Source organism: Artemia franciscana, chromosome 20 (assembly GCF_032884065.1).
Source record: "Artemia franciscana chromosome 20, ASM3288406v1, whole genome shotgun sequence".
Lineage (NCBI taxonomy): Eukaryota > Metazoa > Arthropoda > Branchiopoda > Anostraca > Artemiidae > Artemia > Artemia franciscana.
In genome coordinates, this window is record NC_088882.1 from 6,528,751 (window position 1) to 6,554,021 (window position 25,271).

Genomic DNA, 25,271 nt, shown 5'->3' on the forward strand with positions numbered 1-25,271 from the left:
AGTGTCCGCATCAGTGACAAACTGAGTATCAGTGACAAACTTTGTATTAGTGACAAACTGATACAAAGTAAAGATAAAGAAACTCACTAAAAAATAGCGGACAGCAGCAGTGTCCGCATCAGTGACAAACTGAGTATCAGTGACAAACTTTGACAAACTTTGTATTAGTGACAAACTGATACAAAGTAAAGATAACGAAACTCACTAAAAAATAGCGGACAGCAGCAGTGTTGAAAATTTTCTCTTATATCTTTTAGGATATAAGAGAAAAACTGATACAAAGTAAAGATAACGAAACTCACTAAAAAATAGCGGACAGCAGCAGTGTCCGCATCAGTGACAAACTGAGTATCAGTGACAATCAGTGACAAACTTTGTATCAGTGACAAACTGATACAAAGTAAAGATAACGAAACTCACTAAAAAATAGCGGACAGCAGCAGTGTCCGCATCAGTGACAAACTTTGTATCAGTGACAAACTGATACAAAGTAAAGATAACGAAACTCACTAAAAAATAGCGGACAGCAGCAGTGTTGAAAATTTTCTCTTATATCTTTTAGGATATAAGAGAAAAACTGATACAAAGTAAAGATAACGAAACTCACTAAAAAATAGCGGACAGCAGCAGTGTCCGCATCAGTGACAAACTGAGTATCAGTGACAATCAGTGACAAACTTTGTATCAGTGACAAACTGATACAAAGTAAAGATAACGAAACTCACTAAAAAATAGCGGACAGCAGCAGTGTCCGCATCAGTGACAAACTGAGCATCAGTGACAATCAGTGACAAACTTTTGTATCAGTGACAAACTGATACAAAGTAAAGATAACGAAACTCACTAAAAAATAGCGGACAGCAGCAGTGTCCGCATCAGTGACAAACTGAGTATCAGTGACAAACTTTGACAAACTTTGTATTAGTGACAAACTGATACAAAGTAAAGATAACGAAACTCACTAAAAAATAGCGGACAGCAGCAGTGTCCGCATCAGTGACAAACTGAGCATCAGTGACAATCAGTGACAAACTTTGTATCAGTGACAAACTGATACAAAGTAAAGATAACGAAACTCACTAAAAAATAGCGGACAGCAGCAGTGTCCGCATCAGTGACAAACTGAGTATCAGTGACAATCAGTGACAAACTTTGTATCAGTGACAAACTGACAACGATAACGAAACTCACTAAAAAATAGCGGACAGCAGCAGTGTCCGCATCAGTGACAAACTTTGTATCAGTGACAAACTGATACAAAGTAAAGATAACGAAACTCACTAAAAAATAGCGGACAGCAGCAGTGTCCGCATCAGTGACAAACTGAGTATCAGTGACAATCAGTGACAAACTTTGTATCAGTGACAAACTGACAACGATAACGAAACTCACTAAAAAATAGCGGACAGCAGCAGTGTTGAAAATTTGAAGGTAATTCTCCCCCTTCTTTTAGGATATAAGAGAAAAACTGATACAAAGTAAAGATAACGAAACTCACTAAAAAATAGGGGAAACTTTAAGATTCTATAGGTAAAGATAGGGATTTTGATGGAGGACGAATAGGATCTCTTTAACCTCCATTCAATGAAAAGAAATAGCATTCACCGCGTTCCTTAAGATAAATTAATAAAAATAATCCAGATGGGACAGAACACAACCCTGGTCAATTCCTGATTCCACACCAAACTAACAACTAGCCTCACTTCCTACCTTAACCATATTCTTGTATATCACAATGATAATCATGATAATCACAATCAAAACTGTAAGCTGGTACAAAACTGACATAGTCCACAGAAAATTCGGTTCCTTAACTTAGGATTTTTGAACATATCTTTGCTTTTTGAATATATTTCGAATTTTGAAAACATTAACTTAGGAATTTTGAACATGATTCTGGAAGTTCAGGTAGATTTTTATAGCAGAGAGCAGGAACGCTGAAAATTTGAAGGTAACCCTCCTCCCTCTTTTAGAATATAAGGGAAAAACTAATATACAGTAAAGATAACAAAACTCCCTAGAAAATAGAGGAAATATTAAGATTCTATAAGAAAAAGACAGGGATTTTTCTGGAAGACGAATAGGATCTTTCCGGATTGGACACGCTATTCTTGCCCGCCTGTTCTAGGTAATTTAGAGAGAAACTTAATAATGACCAAAGAAAATACAGCTCAATGAAAAATAGGCGAATTTTAGAGATTTTTACTAGTGATTTTCAAGAAGTAAAATAGGAATTAACACATTTTGGAAGTAAAGCGACTTTTCCTTCTCCTCCCAAAACTAGAAAATAAGAAGAAATTCAATATTAAGCAAAAAAATGGACTGACTGAAAAAAAGTGATTTAGCAATCTTAAAAGTAGAGACAGTATACAAAATTGCCTCCTCTCCTCCCTCCAATTTAGAAATAAGAAAAAAACTGATAATAATCAAACACAGTTCAACCCATCATAAACACAGGAAAATGTAGGAATTTTAGAAGTAAATATAGAGATTTTTCTGGCGGACAAATGGAATCTCTTAAATTCTGAAGTGTGAACACAGTTCCCTCTCCGTTTCGTAGAACAAACTCGAAAAAAGTGATACAAACCATATGACGTCTGTAATGGTTCTTGACATTGCTGCTCCATATATTGCTAAATCCCCGTAAAGATATATGCAGACGCACAGGAAGAAGAGAGAGGTCCCAATTCTATTGAAAAAAAGACGTGCCATTGTCCCCTATAAATTGAAATCAATTAATTTTATTAATTAATTAATTATTTTTTTATTAATCCGCAATTGTAATTTGGGTGACACTAGAAGTTAACCGTTTTGATAACAAACAGACAAATTTAATAATTTGGCAAAAATAATACCTTGATTATTTCGTGACAATATTAATTATTAATCAGACTACCAAACATGGTAGCCTATACAGTTCAAAATTTGGGCGAAAGTGGCAGTTCAATCGCGCAATAGGCGACACTGGATATTGGTAATCTTAAATGACACTGCCAAACGGGGCAAATGTTTTACTTTCTTCACTCTTGGGGGTGTATCCCTCTTTTTCGAAAATTTTCTCAGGCTCGTAGCTTTTGATGGGTACCATTAAATTTAATGAAATATAAATAATTTGAATCAGCATAAAAAGCTAATTAATATATGTATTGTTGTCAAAATTCCGTTGGTAGCGACCTAAGCAATACTCCAATAACGCCCATAGGGGGTATACCTGAAGTTGTTAGACATAGGTATTATTGATTATTGATCTATCAAGCACACTTAGTTGTTACATGAAACTTTAGGGGATGTTATGTCTCTGAGATGTCTTCTTCCTTAAGATGCTTTCGCTTTCCCCACTGGGCCGCTAGTCAAGTGGATAGCCCACCGGATGTAAAAAAAAAAATCATCCCGGTACCACCTACTCCAATGATTACTCATGTAGATGACATAGGTTTTTCGGTGGGGTTTAAATGAGACTATATTTGGATTCTCAAATTTGTTTTCAATGTTTCAAACAACAAAGGTATCCCGTTATGTGATCTAGACATATATTGAAGCTTAAATTTATTTTCAATGTTTTCAACAATAACAAAGGTATCTTGTTATGCAATATAATCACATATTGACCTTCAAATATGTAACAAACATCGGACACTTTCCTGTTATGTTGTTTTATTTATCCTCTTACCAGGTAATGAACTGGGTAATTCTTTTGTTCGATTAGAGTATAAATTTGCATGCAAAAATGAAAATTCATTAGCACACCTCAAGATGAACAGTGAAACAAGATATTTCAAGGATATGATCAGAGCCTACCAACAGGTGAGATTCTAAGTACACTAAGGATAACCCCTCTGCACTTCCCCTCAAAAAAATATGGTGCGAATACTTAAATAAGAGCTGATAAAATTCTCTACATAAAAATAATTAATAAAACCAATTTCTCTCCCTTATCATTGCATGATTCTCTAAATCAGTGGTTCTCAACCTTTTTTTTACCCATGGACCCCTTTTCTCCTCTTTTTATCTTGGTGGACCCCTTCATAGCTATTGGACACAAGATCAATTTTCTACTCTTCAGTAAACTAAATTAATTATCGAAGAAATAGTATACGATTAAGCTTTGTTTTTAAATGAAAACTAGTTTAAAACAAACAAATATTCTACTATAATAATAATAATTATTGTTATTATTATTACTATTATTGTGATAATAACTACAATATTACACTGTTTCTTCCATGGGCAAGCAACTCAAAATCATGGAGAGTAGAGCTCCTCAGGTAGTTCAATTCACTCCAACATTATTTTTGTAAACTGAATACAAAAAGGAGTTGAAATTAAGTGTGTGATTAAAAAAAGAAGGAAAAGGCATGTTTATTCAATGAGATCCCTGTGGTTGATGCTTCTCGGCGAGTTTCTTTATATTTGGTTCTATCGATGTTAATGATATTCGAAAGTCGCCCCTTTTCACAATGTCAAGTCTATTGCGAGCTTTTGATAACATTTGAGAAACACGACTAAATCCCGCTTCAACAAGATAAGATAGGAAAAGCAATAACGTAGAAGTGCGCTCTATCCCAGAGCAAAGGGTACTTTGTAGCAACGTCGGTTGTTTTCCATATATTATACTTTTCATCTTTGGATTTTGCACGCGTTATTTCATCACTTTGTAATTCGATGAGGGGCTCTTGCAAAGACAATTCTATTTCGGCAACATTAACTTCGAAAGGAATTGAAACCTAAATCGGTATATCCATCCCGGGTAGGTCGCTAAACCGAGTTTGCATATCTTCATGTATATTTTCCAAATATTCACCATATAATGCAAGATCTTCATCTTGCAAATCGCTGCTAACACAGGCCAAACAAGGAAACTGTTCAAATGCACGACGCCTGATATTATTCTTATACAGCTGTAGTTTTCTTAGAAAAGCAGCAATAGCACTTTTACTAGATATCAGATCTTTCCTTTGAGCTGTTTATTAAGTGTATTAAGTTTTTCAAATATATCTGATAAGTAAAACACATCATTTTTATTTGCAAGCAGTTTCGCTCCAAGTTGTGTGTCAGCAAGAAAGGAAACAATAAAATCCCAAAGTGCAATGAAACGCTTAAGACAATTCCCCTTTTATAGCCATCTCACCTCTGTATGTAATACAAGCCACTCAAACTCTTCTCCATTTTGCTTACAGAATTCACAAAAAGGCGGTCTTGAAGAGAATTTGATTTAATATGGTTTACTACTTTTATTACAACAGAAAGGGCATCATGCAGACGTGCACTCATTTTCTTTGTAACTAAGTGTTGACGGTGTATAACACAGTGAATACAATATACTTCTAGGACTGTTTTTTTTTAATGCGCAATAAAACCTTTGTATCTGCCTGTCATAGATGGTGCACCATCAGTAGCACAAGCAATTATATTTTAAGTGGGATGTTGTTTTCCTTGGAATAAGTAGCAACTTCATTAAAAATTGTTTCACCTTTTGTGTCTGTCGCAAGACTTCTAGCAAAAAGCATTTCCTCTTTGGGCCCTTCATTGTTAAATCTAACATATGCTAATAAAAGGGCCTCATGCTGATTCATCAAGTTGAAGGGCAAACTGTTTCACTTGCAAATGAGCTATCAATTGTTTTTCTACATCCTCTACCATTTCATCAATGCGTCGTGACACAGAAGAGTTGCTTAAAGGGATGGAATTAGTAATTTCAATTGCATTTTGTTTCATAACTGACGAAATTACAGCAGGAACTGCGGGTAGAATTACTGTTTTACCATTATGGGTTTTTCCGGCCATTATAATTATTTTGCTTATTTCATATGGTGCCAGGAAACCATCATTTCCTAAGATATGTTGAAAGATTATGATATTTGCTCTTGCCACTGATCAACGGGTAATAGATAAGTCATTGCAGATCTATGGTTAAGTACCAGGCATTGGGAAGGAAATATCTGCTTAAAAACAAAGATCAAAGCTCACCGCCTACTTCATGAGAGAAGTTAAAAGATTTTCACCTTCGCTTGTTCTTGCCAGGTTAGGCAATATTTGCTCTTGCCACTGATCAACGGGTAATAGATAAGTCATTGCAGATCTATGGTTAAGTACCAGGCATTGGGAAGGAAATATCTGCTTAAAAACAAATATCAAAGCTCACCGCCTACTTCATGAGAGAAGTTAAAAGATTTTCACCTTCGCTTGTTCTTGCCAGGTTAGGCAATATTTGCTCTTGCCGCTGATCAACGGGTAATAGATAAGTCATTGCAGATCTATGGTTAAGTACCAGGCATTGGGAAGGAAATATCTGCTTAAAAACAAAGATCAAAGCTCACCGCCAACTTCATGAGAGAAGTTAAAAGATTTTCACCTTCGCTTGTTCTTGCCACTGACTGATGAGTGAATATACAAGTCAAAAGAAAGTACAAAAAAATAATGAAAGAATTATTAATATATATTTTTCAAAATAATGTAAATTACAAATTGAATTTTTTAAAATAAAGAGCGTTCTGAGTTGGTTTTCTTCATGGACCCCCAATTTCTTGTGTTTTGCCTGTGGACCCCCAGGAATATTACATGAACCCCTAGGGTTCCATGTGGACCCCGGTTGAGAACCACTGCTCTAAATGATATAATCTTATTTCTCGCATCTCATGAAAAACTGTAAATTTTCCCGCTATTTTGAACCACATTGAAGAAACGCTAATCGTTGTTTAATCTGACACCTTGCTAAACGATTCAAAAACGTCAGCTATTTGGGTTGTCTTAATTATTATCTCTCAGCCATTTGTGTTACACATTTCTGTGGACAGGTAAAGGCACACATATCATCAACAAATTGCGAAAATAAGTTTGGTTTAATACTCCCCTTTGTAATTGAGTGAAAGGGCCTCTTTTCGCATTTTTCAGCCAAAACAATTATGTAGCAAGCTATTAAATACATTATTTGGCAGCTTGCTTCACAATTAAAACCCAGAGGCGCCATTTGGGGGGGGGGGGGTCAGGGGTGGGCAAATGCCCACCCCAGATTTTCCAGGGGGCTCAAGCTTCCACCACAAAGGGCCCTTTTCCGGACATAATTATCCATTATGTCCAACATAATCCATTCTGTTCAAATGATTTGAACTAACTGCACTTCTATTAGCCAAAGAGCGTAATTACCTGAGGACCCTTGGGGTAATTACGCTATTTACTATTAATCATTATAAATTTTGAAAGTAGGTTAGATTCATAATAAAAGTCTCAAGTTCTGTCAAATGCCCCATAATAATGAATTATAGTGTAAGATTAGCCCCCCTCCCTTATATAGCCTAAGCAAGAGAGGATATGCACTCATTTGGTTGGTATATAAGCACCGAATGTTTGGCTATGCGTGAGTTACTGGAGGTGAATGTAATACATGTTGAAACTATGATTTTAAAGAGCAATTATTTGGAAAGCTAAAATTTAACGTATATTTCACGAATTTTGATGAAGCACTTGCGACCTGGGTGGCAATGGGGATGATTTATTGGAGGTGAATTTAACGGGGCAAACAATATATGTTGAAGTTGGGAATTTTTAAGAGTCAAGTTACTTAGAAAACTAAAAATTTGATTTTTATTTCAGGAAAACTTTAGCCAGGAGGAGGCTCCTCTGACAAACAGGCCGAGGGTGGAAGCTGCTCCAACCTTGCAAAGTGGCAGAGATGCAAGACCTTCTGTCATCCCCCTACAAGGCAAAGTCGCAGGGGCTACATGGGCAACCATGCTTAGTGGCGGAGATGCAAGGCATTCTGTTCTCCTCCTGCAAAACCATGATGCCCAGATGGTTAGTCCTTTCGAAAGTAAAATCATAGTTATTTGACTCATAGATAGCAGAAACTAACGAATGTTGCCTATAAAAAGTTATATATGATATGCTGTTACGCATGGCGGGATGCTCAATAAGCAGTAGAATATCGAGAGGACCCTTGTTCGGGGCCTCTGGGATGGTGGTTTGAGGGCACTGCCTATCCTAAAAATAGTTACAATTTAATCATGATGGAGATAAAATATTCTTTTAGCAGTTAACTGTACCATTGCAAAAAGAAAATATGGTGTTAACGTCAACTCGAAAGCATCATAGTCTAAGCTTAATAATAATATTCTCTTCAAGGGATGAAATCATAAGTGTCTCAAGGGAAAAATAATTTGTTATTCTTTTTAAAGGTTCCCATTGGAATTATAGCAGAGTTGACCGAGTGATTTTGGTTGGATTGATCGATTGTTAGAGGATTTCTATGGCGGAGGAGCAACCAACACCCCGCAAATGGATACCCCTCCCATAAGTGCAATTATTTAAGACCCAAAACGAAATTTCAAAGCAGAGGGGATAACAAGCTTTTGGCGAACATTATTCGATGCTGGTGAGAGGGGAAGGAGCCCTCTAACCGTCAAAATGGAGTTATAGGTTTTGTTTTCAAGTTTGATCCTCAAAACCAGAGTTGTAGGTTTCTTTTTCAGATTATTAACTGAGACAACTGGATAGTTCTCGGAGGGTCTTTGTCCCTCAAAAAACTACAAAATAATAATATATTCTTTTTAAAGGTTAATGTATTTTTTTACAGGTTAAAACTGTAACTGTTCCAAAGGAAAAATAAGTTCTTATTATTTTAAAGTTCACCTAGCTGTACTATCGCCACCAGCTCGAAAAGGCAGCATTGATGGCATGGAGAAACTGTCCTGTCACCACCGTCGACATTCCGTGACAGTCTCTGCGTCAGTATGGGTCCCGAGGAAAGTGAACTAGAGGGGGTAAATTTATTTTGTGAGGGGTGACTTAGGATAGTGTAACTCCCCTCAATTTCAATCTAGATGCTTTTGTAGCCAATCTCAGCCCTGACCTCGAATTTTTAAATCACGTACTAGAGGAAGTAACAGCCAGAAAGATAGAGAGGCTATTAGAAGATCAGCGGGACAACGAAAAAGTGGAACAGATTCATCCCCTACATTGTCTGATTTTTATCTTATGTAATTCTGCTTTGCGCAATGTTTATGTCTTTAGGGCCGGGCCTGAGGACCCATGTAATACCCTTACAGTTGGTAGTAGTTTTGGGATCGTACACTCATATTGCACTCTCATATGTATCCAAGATTCAATTTCTTTTTAAACAACAAATTCGGGAGGCGGGTGGACGCGATAGCATCCACGCACAATTACGTCGCACAAAATGTGCGTCGCACATTTTAGCAAATGTGCGACGCACATTACGTACACGTAGCAAAATGTGCGACGCACATTACTTCGCACAATTAGCTCGCACAAAATGTGCGACGTAAAGCATACGTCGCACAATTTTTTATTTACATGAAGTTTAGTCAAGTGAACCCGCATTATACGCAAATCGAAATGCTGGCTTCACCCAGATTTACATAATTTTAAGAGCGTCTTTTCGGAATGGGTGGGGAGTATTTTAAATAAAGTAGATAATTACGATGAAAAAGGGAGTGGGTCAGTAGTTTTATTCATTTAAAGTTTAGACATTAATGTAACTAAATTTAAATCAGAATTTGTTTTTAGAAGCGGGAAGAGGCAAGGGGGTGTAAAATATAATGCAGATTTGAGGGGTTTTCAAGGTGTGGAACGCTTTCGTTTCGACACAGGCCTTCAGTGCTTCAAATATACGGTCCTTACCGCAGGCCATAAACCCCTGAAGATGAATAGTGTTAGTAAGATATATTTGGATGATTTGGCAGTTAATGGGAGTGGGGATGGGGCATTGTTTCCTAAAGTAGATTTTAACTGTTTAAAGGGACAAGATACTGTAAAACTTAAAAGAACAGATATTTTTAAGAGGGCTAACGAACATTTCAAGATTGGTGTTATAATTTTACAATACGATACAAAATTTGAAGAGGGGGAAGGTATAGATAAAAAGGGCGTAATCTATTAAGTGAAGGCTCCGTCCGCTGAATCGGTGTAGCAACGGGTATTTTTCTTTATGAACCTGCTAGTAGAGCCTGATTCAATCAGACATTTGTTCAAATAACTGACATTAGTCGAGTTCTTTGTGGGGTGAAAAATTTTTGGGTACTTGCTTTTATTATTCAATGTGTCTCACTAGATTCCATAGAGAGCTAAAACTAAAACATAACTTAAAGCACTGTAAGGGTCATGAGTACCCGTCTGTGGAGATTAAGATTAAGAATCAACACCATCTTGCAGATTAAGAATTTTTAGACTCTTGCACTGAAAAGATGACTTTAAATATCGAGTCCAAACCCACGGTGTGTACAATCGATTCAACTCGAAACATGTTAAACAGCACGAAGCCATGGCAATATCTTTGGCACATGCACAAAGAGATGGTAGTAATACCATTCAATTGGTAGAGGTTTTTGAGACATTGGGTGTGAAGATTGTGTGGGCGCGGCCATGGTTAAACTTATTAAAATAGCAAATAAGTGAATTTCACGGCTGCGTAATACAAATTACCCAATTCATCTATAATCAGAGGGCGAGTTGGCTATTAAAGAAAAGAAAATGTGTAGGGTATGTAAGGGGAAATTTGTTGAGGATAGTGGAGTTTCGCCAGTGTACGACCATGATCATTTAATTAATCCAATTTTATCAGAAGGGTGGGGGAGCAACTTTCGTGGACTAGCCCATAAATCTTGTAATTCAAACGTTAAGCAGCAATAGTTTCTACCTGTTTAAATAAGCAATTCCAACTATGATTTAAACTCATATTACCAGCGTTGGTGAGTCTACAAAAAGTTAAAGTTGTAGATGGTGCAAGGGTAGAGAATTCTTTTTCTTATAATATCATACCCAAATCATCTAAAAACGGGATGAATGTGTACAGTACAGACAGCATCTTGGTCTGGAGAAAAATTAATAGTAGGCGGGAGGAGGGTCAATCCCAACAGTTTTCTGTCAGTCCCTATCCCATAAGTGTTTTTGTATGTAGTAGTTTTATATGTTTATGCAAGGCGAATCGTTGCAGTTTATATACCTGTGTATTTTTTATACATATTTAAATAAAAAGTGGTTCATATTATGCTATATTTTCTTTACCAATGCTGCAGCCCCAGACCTCAGCACCCGTAGCCAAATCCCCCAGACTTTTGCCACCACAGCGGTCACCCGCGTCCTCCGGGAGATCCAGCCTTTGGCCTGCCACCTCGCCTCTTCCGGGGAGGACATTTCCCAAGTGTGTTGAATGTTTAAGTGCCTATTTTTTTAAATACGTTGTTTTCTCCCAGTGATTATTTTATATAAATATGTTGTTTAAAAAAAAACTCCAGTGCATTTATTGTATATAAAGAAGATATGTATTTTATTTTTTGTGTTTTTTTAACATTGGGAATTAGTATTTATTCAACAGATTGACGTTAGGTTACGTTAGTTGTACTTTGGCAGCGAGAAGAGAAATATGTATCAGTTTGGAAGTCCATTAAGATCATTTCTTTACGGACCATCAATGTCTGACAAAACGAAACTTTTGACAAAATAATTCAAAATCAGAATAAAATGTTTTAGAATTTCCAAACAACATCTATTATTGCTATAGCGTGAGGCAAGTGTCCTATGATGAAAGAAAGACTGTTGCACACAACACAAAATTCCTACAGGCACTTGAAGTGTTTAGTATTATTGAACCAAGCTCGTGATTGATTATTGATGGTTTAGCTGAATCCACTTCCACATTTCTTAACACATTACCACACATTTACAACACTGCAGGGCTCAACATTTTATTTCCACATTTTTTTTTTACCACATTACCACATATTTACTACACAGCAGGGGTCAACATTTTATTTCCAGATTTTTTACCACATTACCACGCATTTGCCACACTTCAGGGCTCAACATTTTATTTCTACATTTTTTACCACATAACCACATATTTACCACACTGCAAGGCTCAACATTTTATTTCAACATTTTTTCCACATTACCACACATTTACCACGCTGCAGGGCTCAACATTTTATTTCCACATTTTTTACCACATTACTACACTGCAGGGCTCAATATTTTATTTCCATTTTTTTTTAATACATTACCACACATTTACAACACTGCAGGGCCCAAGATCTTATTTCCACATTTTTTACCGCATTACCACATATTTACCAGACTGTAGGGCTCTAGATTTTATTTCCGAATTTTCTGCCACATTTACCACACAGTAGGGCTCAACATTTTATTCGAAATTTTTTACTACATTACCACACTGCATGGCTCAACATTTTATTTCCACATTTTTTACCACATTACCACACATTTACCACACTGCAGGGCTTAACATTTTATCTCCGCATTTTTTACCACATATTTACCACGCTGCAGGGCTAAAAATTTTATTTCCACATTTTTTACACACATCACCACACTGCAGGGTTCATCATTTTATTTCCACATTTTTTTCCACACTGAAGGGGTCGGCATTTTATTCCACATTTTTACCCCATCACCCCACATTTACCACACTGCAGGGCTCAACATTTTACTGCCACATTTTTAACAAATTACCAATGAGGCACTAATCATAAAATGAGGCACTGCAGGCCTCAACATTTTATTTCCACATTTTTTACCACATTACCACACTGCAGGGCTCAACATTTTATTTCCACATTTTTATCACATTACCACACTGCATTTACCACATTTTTCTTACGAAACTGCAGGACTTAACATTTTATTTCCACATTTTTTACAACATTACAACACATCTATCACACTGCGCGGCTCAAAGTTTTATTCCCACATTTTTTACCACATTACCACACTAAATTAACCACATTTTCTACCACACTGCAGGGCTCGACATTTTATTTTCACGTTTTTGTAACATTACCAGCTACCACACATTTACCCCACTGCCGGGCTCAAAATTTTATTTTCACATTACTACAACGCATTTACCACATTTTTTTTTTACCACACTGCAGGGCTCGACACTTTAGTTCCAAATTTTTTAACACATGAAAACACATTTACCGCATTTTTTTTACCACACTGAAGGGCTCGACATTTTATTTCCACATTTTTTACCACATTACAATATATTTACCACACTGCGGGCTCGACATTTTATTTCCACATTTTTTACGACATTACCCCACATTTACCACCCTGCAGGGCTCGAAATTTTATTTCCACATTTTTTACCACATTACCACACTGCATTTACCACGTTTTTTTACCATACTGCAAGGCTCGACATTTTATTTCCATATTTTGTACCACATTGCCACACATTTACTGCACTGCATTTACCACACTGCAGGGCTCGACATTTTATTTCCACCTTTTTTTTACCACATTACCACACATTTACAACACTGCATTTTTCACACTTCAGGGCTCAAGATTTTATTTCCACATTTTTACCACACTACCACATATCCAACGCACTGCGTTTACCACCTTTTTTACCACACTGCAGGGCTCGACATTTTATTTCCACATTTTTCACCACATTACCACACATTTACCACACTGCATTTACCACGCTGCAGGGCTCGACGTTTTATTTCCACTTTTTTACCACATTACCACACATTTACCACACTGCAGGACTCGACATTTCATTTCCACATTTTTTTACCAAATTACCACACATTTACCACACTGCAATTACCAAATTTTTTACCACACTGCAGTGCTCGACATTTAATTTCCACATTTTTACCAAATTACCACACATTTACTATATTTTTTACCCCACTGCAGTGGTTGACATTTAATTTCCACATTTTTACCAAATTACCACACTGCAGGGCTCGACATTTCATTCCAGTGATGAGATTAAGCAAAAGCATCTCCATTTTAATCCAAACAACAAGAAGAAGAAACCATTTGTGCATTTAGATAAGACGGGGATTATAAAACTACGACTTATTGTCAGCGTCAACAAGAAAATGAATATAAGATTACACAGAAAATAATGGCGGTAAAAACAAAACAATCAAACAAGACAGAGAACTAACCATTTCTACAGTATCAACAATTTCACAGATACTATCATCATGTTCTTCAGACAGGGCGTCACTTGCTAAAAGCGGCTCAACTTCATTCATATTAACAATGTTATGGCTTGCTGTCTCTACAATTGGTAGGTGTCTGGGTGAGCTTCCTGGCGATAAAGGCTTTTTTCTTGGTATTGCTTCAGTCTCATACTAAAAAAATGAGAACAAAAAATACCGATTCGAAATAAATTTCGACATATAGGATAAATAAACGCATCTCGGACGCGGTCACTTTCCAAACACCATTGCAAACATCTGCGAACAGCAGCTGTAGCAGGACTGGTATTGTATTATATCGAAGTAACGACACTTCTTGACTACCCAAGTCCTTGCGTCATCCCTAAAGCCTGCGGCTACAGTCGGGTTTGAACCCAGCGAACTGGGTTTCACAATACCGGTAAAATGAGGTCACCACATTAGAAAAAAGGAAAAAACCTATGATTCACCGTAACATGGTCCAAAGTGGGCACTATGTGAATTGTTAAATTAAACAGTGGTTTATTTCCAAAAGGTGTTAGAAATAAAAATTATACTATTTGGCTGAGTGATATGCCACTAAGCCAGTGGGGCGGCGAATATTGTCCAATAAGCGATTATTTATATTAATATTAGCAGTGGAATTTGAGTATGTCAAAACTGGTTTTCAGGTTCCTATTTGCACGTGTTCTTGTACCTAAACATAGTGCGAGGTTAGTAATCCCTGTCCTTTTTTCCTTCTTTCAAAAACTGAATCCTGGACAGGTAGGGCGTAAATACACTCAGGTAAAATGTGGGATGGGGTCTATGAGACCCCTAACACTTAAATTAGATGCCGGAATATTTATTTTTGTATGTATTTTGTTCATCTTTGTGAGTGAAAGGACCAACGTTAGGTGCATTTTGTTATTGTATTTATTGTCAGTGCAATACTTGTCTCAAAAGGCTACTATAAAAGTTACACAACTGGCTTACTAACATCAAATAAATCCAAACCCTCTCCCTTATATCTCCTTAACTCTATGCAAAACCACAATTACTACTAACAATTGACCGTAGCACCAAGCTGCCCGAGGCCAACACAGCCACACACGGTTCCTCTCCACCCCAATCTGTTCATTTTCTTTAAATATTTCCTTACGACATCCTACCACCCCAATTAGGGACGACCTGCTTTTCGTTTTGGCCGACAAGCACAATAATTGGTAACCTTTCATCGAAAGAGCGTGTCCCAGCCATCTCATCCTTTCTCCCTTACAGTCCTAGAAAGCAAGATCGAACCACGCTTTTTGTACAGCTTACTGTTTGAGATTCGGTCAGTTAGCTGGGTCCCCAAAGCAATCTGTATGCAATTTCTCTGGGAAACATGTAGCAAATCCTTCTCTCTTTTACAGAGTCACCCATAGCAACGTGTCCCAGCTATATCATCCTTTCTCCTATCACAGCTCAAGGAAGCAGGATTAAATCGCACTTTTTTATTATACAACTTACTGTTTGAGATACGGTGAGTCAAATATTTCGATTTCATTTCAGCTAATGCGAATTTCATTTCACCTAATACAGAAAATCCTGCTGTGTATTAACAAGATTTTGCGAAATGCAGCAATAATTCTAAAGCTTTATCTAACAAAACATCATATTCGCTATTATATACAGCCAAAATTGAATTAGAGATGAATTCTGAAATTTTTATTTTAAAGAAATATAACAAGATAGTTCAATCAAGTTTTCTTTGTAAGTACTTGTTAATTCAAATTCATCATTTTCTTCGTCGATAAATAGATTCTGTATACATAAAAATTCTATGAAATTGATATCAACAAAATAATTCGAGAAAGGAATTAGCAAACACAGTAAAACCCAAATCAGCAAAACCAATTGGTCCCCCAAAATAATCCGCAGGCGATTTCTCTGAAAAACATCTAGTAAAAGTGTCCTCCGTTTTACGGAGTACCCACGCTCCCAACTATACTTGATCACTGCTATCAGTGTAGCTTTCAATATTCTAGTTTTTGTTTACAGACTTATCTTCTTAATCTTGAAAAATTTTACCAACTGTGAAACAACACCTTGAGCCTCCGCTATTCTACTTTTATCATCATCACTGCGCCCACCGTCTTTAGTAATAGTGCTACCTTGGTAGCCAGGCTATCCACTTGATCGATCTTCTCGTTACCTAGCACCTATTCAGTTACACTTACTCCGAGTCTTCGCGACTTATTCTTGTTTGACATATAAAAATTAGATAAGATTTATTCACGATACATTACAAATACCATAAATATATAGTGCTAATCCCCATAAAGGCTCCTTGGCCTGTAGAGAAAGAAGATTCATAAGTTCATTAAACAATATGTACACTGACTCAGAAAGAGAGTTAAAAAATTATAGAGAGTAAAGAAAGTAATAACAAGAGACTAACAAGAGACAAAAAGGAATAAAAAAGAGAACAAAAAATTAAAGACTGTAGATAGTAGTAAAAGAGAGTAAGAGAAAGCGAAAAATAAGAAAAACAGATTAAGAAAAAGTAAATCTAAGCAATTTTACATTTCTGAACCAGCTAAATGAGTGCACCTTTGAGGTGATTCAGATATCATGTTCCATACAGTATGATTCGTAGTTATAGCAATGAAATCCTACTATATGGATGGAGTAAAATGAATTATAATAATATTTGTATTATGAACTCCAAATTCTTTGAGAATTCAAAAAACACTTTATCACAAAACAATCAAATTAATAATTTATAGTGAGGTTAGCTCGTGTGTTGGTTATACACTCAACAATGAATAAACAAACCTATCTCCAAACACTAGAATGAAAAGATGACTCTTCAACTCTCCACATGGTAACAATAAACAAATCGAATTTGAAATAACCACGGTAACAAAAAATTAAATAAATCAAAAATAGCCAAATAAAAATAAATAAAATGAGAAGCATCCACCCCAGAATTTAAAATAAATTATAGCTACTAATTAAATGAATAGTTAAACTTATTCTATTATATACCACGGATTCTTCTACAAAACTACGATTTTTTTCCTAATTTTATATACTGCTGTGCCGAGGCGAATCAAGCAATATTATATTGTTATTCTCATAGTTATCCATAGCGTTTCAAGTGACACGTGGCCGGATAAGTATTTGTTGTTATCATTTAGGGGTTAGACCCGGATAAGTGGAAAAGTAATCAGACAAGTAAAAGAACGGGACCTTTCAGATTTTATTAAAGGCTGACAAACTACAGAACTGCCACGAGCCAAATAAGGATGTAAAATCTGAATGTCATTCACAAAAATATATTATGCAAATAAAGATGACACTTATTGATAGTCTGATCAGAGGCAATAGGCGACAGACTACTAAAGGCCTCAGGGAGGTCACCTTAGAGCCGAAAAAAAGCAAAACGCTCACAAAAAGAATATAGTGATACAAGGTCAAGTAACCGGATAGCTCATGAACAATTGTTTTTTTAATGAGTCTACCTCTATGATAGAATTTAACAAGGGGTTTTGAAAGGAATCACCATATATTATTATTAGTAATTAATTATTTACTATCTATTATCATTAAGACATATATAAATATTATTAAACAGTAAGAAGGGTAACACTGGATCAAGCACCTTGTCAACCTGTCCTCTATAGCTTGTTTGTAGGCCAGAGTTCCTTTATCAGTTTCCTGAATTCTTTAAAGTCCTGGTAATACACTATACAAATTATTTTATTTGTGGAAATCTATATTATTTGTGATTTTTCAGGAAATTAGTAGATTTGCAATATTAGTTTTACAAAAATACTTAAAATATGTGATTTGTCACTTTGATCAAAGTTTATTCAATTTGTGATAAATACGATGTAGCAAAATTTTATACTGTTAGGGTAGTAAATAAAAAAAAATTCATGGTGACACATATTTTTGTTACAAAATTGCTAAAAAAACGTTTACAATTAACTTAGAGCCAAAAAATTTTTCTTTCCCTGAAAAAAAAAAAAATCTAAAGTATGACGTACCACGACGTCCTAACACAACCACTGAAATATTTTGACCTGAACAAAGTATGAATTTAGAATCTTGTCCTTCTCCCTTACTTTCTTTTACATGGTGAGCTACCTTAGTGAAAAAGAAGAAATTAGTCATATTCATAATAGTTGGCAATCATAAATATGTAAGAACTTTCAAAGAGTTTTGGAAATGGTTGGGTTAAAGCTTACCAAATCCTGAGGCTGCGATGTGCCAACACTGTTTACACTGGCCTGTGATTGTACAGCATCATCCTTTTCTTCTTCCAGGCGTCTTCTTTTTCTTAGAACTGCGTTTGCAACAGCCATAGACTCAATAACAAAGGTCAAGGTGACATAGCTGAAAAACATAAAAACTAAATCAAACTCTGTTGGGTTTTTCCGCTAAGAAATGGCTGCTTTTCAAGGAGGCACACTCGTGCCTCTATAAAGAGGCGACCCACGACAATGTTAAGCGATCTTCGGTTCCAGTGGTCGCAGAGGGATGGGGAGGGATGCATTTCGTAGCCCGAGCTCCAACTAAGAAACCTGCAAAATTTCATCCCCCTCCAACTTTTCCTTCATGGGGAAAATCTGGCCGAAAGTTTCGACCCGTCAACCCCAGCACCCCTTTAACGTTGTCCGATCGGGCTGAAATTCACAAGTTAAGGTCCCCTAGGGCGGAGGAGCTTATCCGCGAAATTTCAGCTCGATCCGATAACTCCTTCCCTATTTTCCAGAAACCACGCATAGCCACTTAAAATTCATTTTCTTTTTTTTTCTAGACGCCTACAGGTCACATCCGACATCGGATCTGGGTGTACGAAGACTCATTCGATGCGGAATTCTCCGAGTAAATTTCCTGGAAAGTTTCGTAGGAAAATCTTAACCCCCCGAAAGTTTCGACCCCCCGACCCCACCCCACCCCTTTTAACGTTGTCCGATCGGGCTGAAATTCACAAGTTAAGGTCCCCTACGGGCCAGGAGCTTATCCGCGAAATTTCAGCTCGATCCGATAACTCCTTCCCTGTTTTCCAGAAACCATGCATTAGCTACTTAATTAACGCATTTCTCTCCATAAGAGCCCACGTTAATTTGAAATTTTTAAAAGTTATTGAGAAGTTATATTTACACACATGCAAGTGATTAGCTCAGTCGGTAGAGCGTGGGACTTTTAATCCTTGGGTCAAGGGTTCAAGTCCCTAACGGGCGGTTTTTTTTTCACAACATCAAAAAAATTTTGATAACACCTGGACAGCTTATCATTTGAGAGATAACAGAATATTAGCTTCTTATGAGCAGAAAAAACATTTCGGTCATTCTATCTATTTTTTTTCTATTTTATACAATGATTTAAAAGCGGGGGGGGGGGGGTTCCTCTCCTAATTCCTGTACGAGGAGTACAGGAATTATTAAATTACATCCACCATGGATTGTAGAAAAACGTACAGAATTAATATGAAAAAAAATTAAACCTGTACAAAAGAGTCTTTAAAAGCGTGGGGTTTGCCTCTCCTAATAGTCTTGTTATAGTCCTAATAGTCTAATAGTCCCATGTTAATTTTTGAAATTCTTAAAAGTTACGAATATCAACATTCAAGTACATCAAAATAATCAGCTCGGCACGGCGAGAATGACTGCAAGCATCATAAAAATCCAGCTCCATTCCAGAAATGCACGAGTTGACTGGAGCTGTAAGATACATGTCCAAAAGAACTGACTTTTGACCCTGTTGGGGACTTTGCAACTGGGGCAATCCTCAGCGATGTCCGAAATAAGTGTGATATAAATGTGCTTTAAGTATATATTTTATAGCCTTTAAGTGCTCATTGCCAATTTTTAGGTGAATTTTCAAATGTTTTGAAGAAGTTTAAGTTTTTCTCGATTTAATGAAACGTGGATATTTACTTATTTTATATAAATAGTTGCTAAATAAGATAAATAATATATAATTTACTATAATTACCTAAAGATGTTTCCTATATGAGAAGGCATTTTTAGAATAAATTCTTTATTATAGGCTTTTGGACGTAGCGATCAAAATAAAAGTGTATAATTTTGTTAACACCTGGACTGCTTATCATTTGAGAGATAACAGAATATTATCTTCTTATGAGCAAAAGAAACATTTCGGTCATTCTATCTATTTTTTTCTCTATTTTATACAATGATTTAAAAGCGGGGGGGTTGGGGGGCGGCAGCCACCCAACTTCCTCTCCTAATTCCTCTACGAGGAGTACAGGAATTATTAAATTACATCCACCATGGATTGCAGAAAAACGTACAGAAATAGTATGAAACAAACTTCGTTTTCTTAAAGAGTTAAAGAGGCTGCGTCCCAAAGTCGAACCTTAAAACGTACAGGAATTAGAAGAGGCAGTTGGGGGGCTGCCGCCCCCCAAACCCCCAGCTTTTAAAGACTCTTTTGTACAGGTTTTTTTTTTGTGGGGGGACTTCATTGTTACTAATTACTAGTTTTGGCGCAATGGTTCTCCTGTCCTCTTGTGTTTAACATTTTTCGAAGTTATTCCATTATTCATTCATTTCAATTTTTTGTTAATTAAAAGAGGGCCTTTCCGAAGCCAAGAGCGGGGGGTTAGCAAAAAAACAAAAAACCTGTACAAAAGAGTCTTTAAAAGTTGGGGGTTTGGGGGGCGGCAGCCCCCCAACTGCCTCTTCTAATTCCTGTACGTTTTAAGGTTCGACTTTGGGACGCAGCCTCTTTAACTCTTTAAGAAAACGAAGTTTTTTTCATATTATTAATGTTAAAGGGCGAGCTTTAAATCCGAATCTGGCGAGGTACAAAAACTACAACGACATAAAGAGGTCATCACCTCCCTGAAATTCATGTTTTAAATATGACAGCATAATAAAACGCTTACTAATGCAAATGATACAATACAAGTTTAAAATAAACACTGCAATTTTCCAAATGCTCAAAAGCAATCTTTTGAGGATTTTAGTTTCCGCACCTTTATCGTAGCTTCGTGTACATAAGACTCTACTAGTTTACAATAAACACTGAAATTTTCCAAATGCTCAAAAGCAATCTTTTGAGCATGTTAGTTTCCATATTTTTATCGTAGCTCCGTGTACATAAGACTGAGGTTGCTTAATTTCGCAGCAGGGTACAAAGTGAAAAAGAACAGAAAAGTTTTTACACACAAAACATAGTTACAAATATTGCTTCACAACTGGAGCCCAAAAGTCAACATACTGCAATACTTCTCAAGGCGTCTGCATAGGCCTAATAGTTCTTTAAAGAGGGCAATAAAGTTGCACAAAAAAATCAATTAAAATTTTGAAACATGTTAGGTGAAGGCAGTGTAAACGGTAAAAATGATGACCACGAGTAAATGCTGGTTCTCTTTTTCCTTCAAGAAAAAAAAACAACTCAAGAAAACCCAAGGAAAGTCGAGGATATTTGCAAAATGGAATATGCAACTTTTCGCCCAAGAAACAAATAATAAATACTGTTTTCCAGCTGCGGCCCATATGCTACGTCAAAGTTTATGCAATACTCCACAGCTTATTGACAGTACTTGTCTGGTTATTTGTTATTGTTTTGACATCAGTTACTTAATCTAAAAATTAGCTAAAAGTTTGAAATATATTTTACGCTTTTATGGCAAATATGTGAGTTTATTGAATCTTGCCATTTTGACAACGTTGAGACTCAAATTATTGATTTGAGCAATTTTGCCAGAATTCAAATTTTGGTTGATTTGACCAGCTCCTGTGGCTCATTTTTTTAACTTTTGTTTTATTACTTTATTAAACCCCTTCTTCATAAAACTCGTGTTGACAAGTATGCCATTTTACTCTCACTTTCCACCAATGGCGGTTGAGATATGATAAAACCCTTCTACTTTATTCCCTGATGGTAAGATTTGGAACACCTCTCCCTCCCTCACAAAGTATGATCAGCTTCAAACCCCCAAAAGGTACTACTCTAACTTCCCACAAGATTAATTGAAATCGACCAAAATTTTTTGGCGGATACTATGAATCCAAGAACAAAAACTCCCTCTCTTCTTCGCAGCCACGCAGGGAGCAATTTTTTAGGGAGGCGCGAAGAAACAATGCAAAAATATTTGGTAGATTAATTAAAATGGCCCTGAAATTTGAAAAAAAAATCAGGGTCTGAGGGGAAGTCCTAAGACCCCCTTCTACGTTCGTCCCTGCATTTTCTCACAAAGGTCAACACTCAAAAAGGTTTCAATATAAGGAACAAAATTAAAAAAAAAATCATCAAGCTGGTACTTGGGATTTAATTTAACATCAAAGAAGAATAAAATGTAAAAAGAAAATAATACATAAAACAAGAAAATGTGCAGTTTAAGATGAAAACAAAAAAAAATCAGAAAGACAGAAGATGAAAACGAGGATGCAAAAGATCGAGGAAAGAAAGAAAATTGATAAGAGAGAAAGCAAAAAGCAGGGATATTATAGGGTTAAAACTAGCCATTACATTAGACCAAAAGAACGACCAAGGAACGTATAAGAGATGACCACGCTTATACATTTTGGGACTGAAGAACGCTAAAAACTGAATCAAAAACTTGTAAAATGTCACTATCGTAGACAAAAGGAACATCCTAACAGCTCTTGATGCTTCCAAAGATAGCAACCTGACCATACCTACATGTTCTGGGCCTTCAGATCGTTGAGAACTGCATCAGAAACTCGTATAATGCCACTGCGTTAGACTAAAGGAACATCCTAGCAGCCCTTGGTCCTTTCAAAGAAAGTAACCTGACCATACCTAGGGCCTAGATAACGTTGAAAACTGTGTCAGTCGTAAAATGCCACTGCGTTAGACCAAAGGAACATCCTAGCAGCCCTTGATCATTTCAAAGAAAGTAACTTGACCATACCTAGGGCCTAGATAACATTGAAAACTGAGTCAGAAACTCGTAAAATGCCACTGTGTTAGACCAAAGGAACATCCTAGCAGCCCTTGATCCTTTCAAAGAAAGTAACCTGACCATACCTAGGGCCTAGATAACGTTGAAAACTGAGTCAGAAACTCGTAAAATGCCACTGTGTTAGACCAAAGGAACATCCAAGCAGCCCTTAGTCCTTTCAAAGAAAGTAACCTGACCATACCTAGGGCCTAGATAACGTTGAAAACTGAGTCAGAAACTCGTAAAATGCCACTGTGTTAGACCAAAGGAACATCCTAGCAGCCCTTAGTCCTTTCAAAGAAAGTAACCTGACCATATCTAGGGCCTAGATAACGTTGAAAACTGAGTCAGAAACTCGTAAAATGCCACTGTGTTAGACCAAAGGAACATCCTAGCAGCCCTTAGTCCTTTCAAAGAAAGTAACCTGACCATACCTGGAGCCTAGAGAACATTGCAAACTTTGTCAAAAACTCGTAAAACACCACTGCGTTAGACCAAAGGAACATCCTAGCAGCCCTTGATCATTTCAAAGAAAGTAACTGGACCATACCTAGGGCCTAGATAACATTGAAAACTGAGTCAGAAACTCGTAAAATGCCACTGTGTTAGACCAAAGGAACATCCTAGCAGCCTTTGGTCCTTTCAAAGAAAGTAACCTGACCATACCTAGGGCCTATATAACGTTGAAAACTGAGTCAGAAACTCGTAAAATGCCACTGTGTTAGACCAAAGGAACATCATAGCAGCCTTTAGACCTTTCAAAGAAAGTAACCTGACCATACCTAGAGCCTAGAGAACATTGAAAACTTTGTCAAAAACTCGTAAAACACCACTGCGTTAGACCGAAGGAACATCCTAGCAGACCTTGATCATTTCAAAGAAAGTAACTTGACCATACCTAGGGCCTAGATAACATTGAAAACTGAGTCAGAAACTCGTAAAATGCCACTGTGTTAGACCAAAGGAACATCCTAGCAGCCCTTGGTCCTTTCAAAGAAAGTAACCTGACCATACCTAGGGCCTAGATAACGTTGAAAACTGTGTCAGAAAGTCGTAAAATGCCACTGCGTTAGACCAAAGGAACATCCTAGCAGCCCTTAGTCCTTTCAAAGAAAGTAACCTGACCATACCTAGGGCCTAGATAACGTTGAAAACTGAGTCAGAAACTCGTAAAATGCCACTGTGTTAGACCAAAGGAACATCCTAGCGGCCCTTAGTCCTTTCAAAGAAAGTAACCTGACTATACCTAGGGCCTAGATAACGTTGAAAACTGAGTCAGAAACTCGTAAAATGCCACTGTGTTAGACCAAAGGAACATCCTAGCAGCCTTTAGTCCTTTCAAAGAAAGTAACCTGACCATACCTAGAGCCTAGAGAACATTGCAAACTTTGTCAAAAACTCGTAAAACACCACTGCGTTGGACCAAAGGAACATCCTAGCAGCCCTTGGTCCTTTCAAAGAAAGTAACCTGACCATACCTAGAGCCTAGAGAACGTTACAAACTTTGCCAGAAACTCGTAAAATGCCACTGCGTTAGACCAAAGGAATATCCTAACAGCTTTTGGTCGTTCAGAATATTGCAAGACTTTTCCAAAGTTTTGTGTAATTTCAGTGTGTTAGACTGCAAATCTTGATTATACCAATTGCTCATGGTCCTTCACTATTTCCAAAATTGCATATTCTAAATAAAAAAAAAGTTAGCCCTGTTAGCACAATAGCAATTAAACTATACTGCCAGAAAAAACATAGATATTGGTAAGAAGGATACTTACCTCATAAATGCAAGAGCCAATATAGCTAGAACTGATAAGATCCAACCAGCACGTTGGAAAACAGCAGGTAGGGTTAGAGCACCAGTTCCAACAATTAGATTAAAGACAAAGATGAATCCAGTCTGAAAATCAAGAAACAAAATTATTAACAATGCTACATAACTCTAAATTTGTCATGGTTGCAGTAAAGAGCAAATCACAAGCGTTACAGATTAATTTGTTGTTGTTAGGCTTTGTACTTATTTTTTACTCCTAAATCAATGTTCTAGCTTTTTATGAGTGGTTTTTGTGTTTTCAGTGAAGCACTAGTTTTTTAATAATCCTACAGACGTAGGGAAATGTCATCAGTTGGTTAGATAGGCTGTGAACTAATACTTTTTGTTTGGTTAAAGTTTCAATTTCGCTCTTTGCTTCCTTCATAAAAGCTTTGTCTTCTTATATTAATTAAAGATTGAAATTAATCTTTGCCCCGTTTTTATTGTTTTGTGTTTTTAAACACCTCTCAATGATGTTCTGGTAACCCACTAGCCCTGCTATTGTTGCAGTAGCCTGCTAATCAGCAGATGATTTATGAAACTTACTCAGGGGACTGGGAGAGGGAGTACACGGGAGGGGTTTTGTAAACCT

The 25,271-nt window shown here is 36.8% G+C and overlaps 1 protein-coding gene across 1 annotated transcript in view; it reads right to left on the reverse strand.

The window, feature by feature from the left end:
* Positions 1-25,271, reverse strand: part of LOC136040372 (transmembrane protein 104-like) — a 44,261-nt gene that overhangs the window by 15,018 nt on the left and 3,972 nt on the right. The window contains exons 2-5 of the mRNA XM_065724632.1: positions 24,645-24,766; positions 18,179-18,326; positions 13,947-14,135; positions 2,588-2,718 (exon numbers count right to left, since the gene is read on the reverse strand). Of these exons, the coding sequence (XP_065580704.1) occupies positions 2,588-2,718; positions 13,947-14,135; positions 18,179-18,326; positions 24,645-24,766 (590 nt within the window). The remainder of the gene's footprint in view (positions 1-2,587; positions 2,719-13,946; positions 14,136-18,178; positions 18,327-24,644; positions 24,767-25,271) is intronic.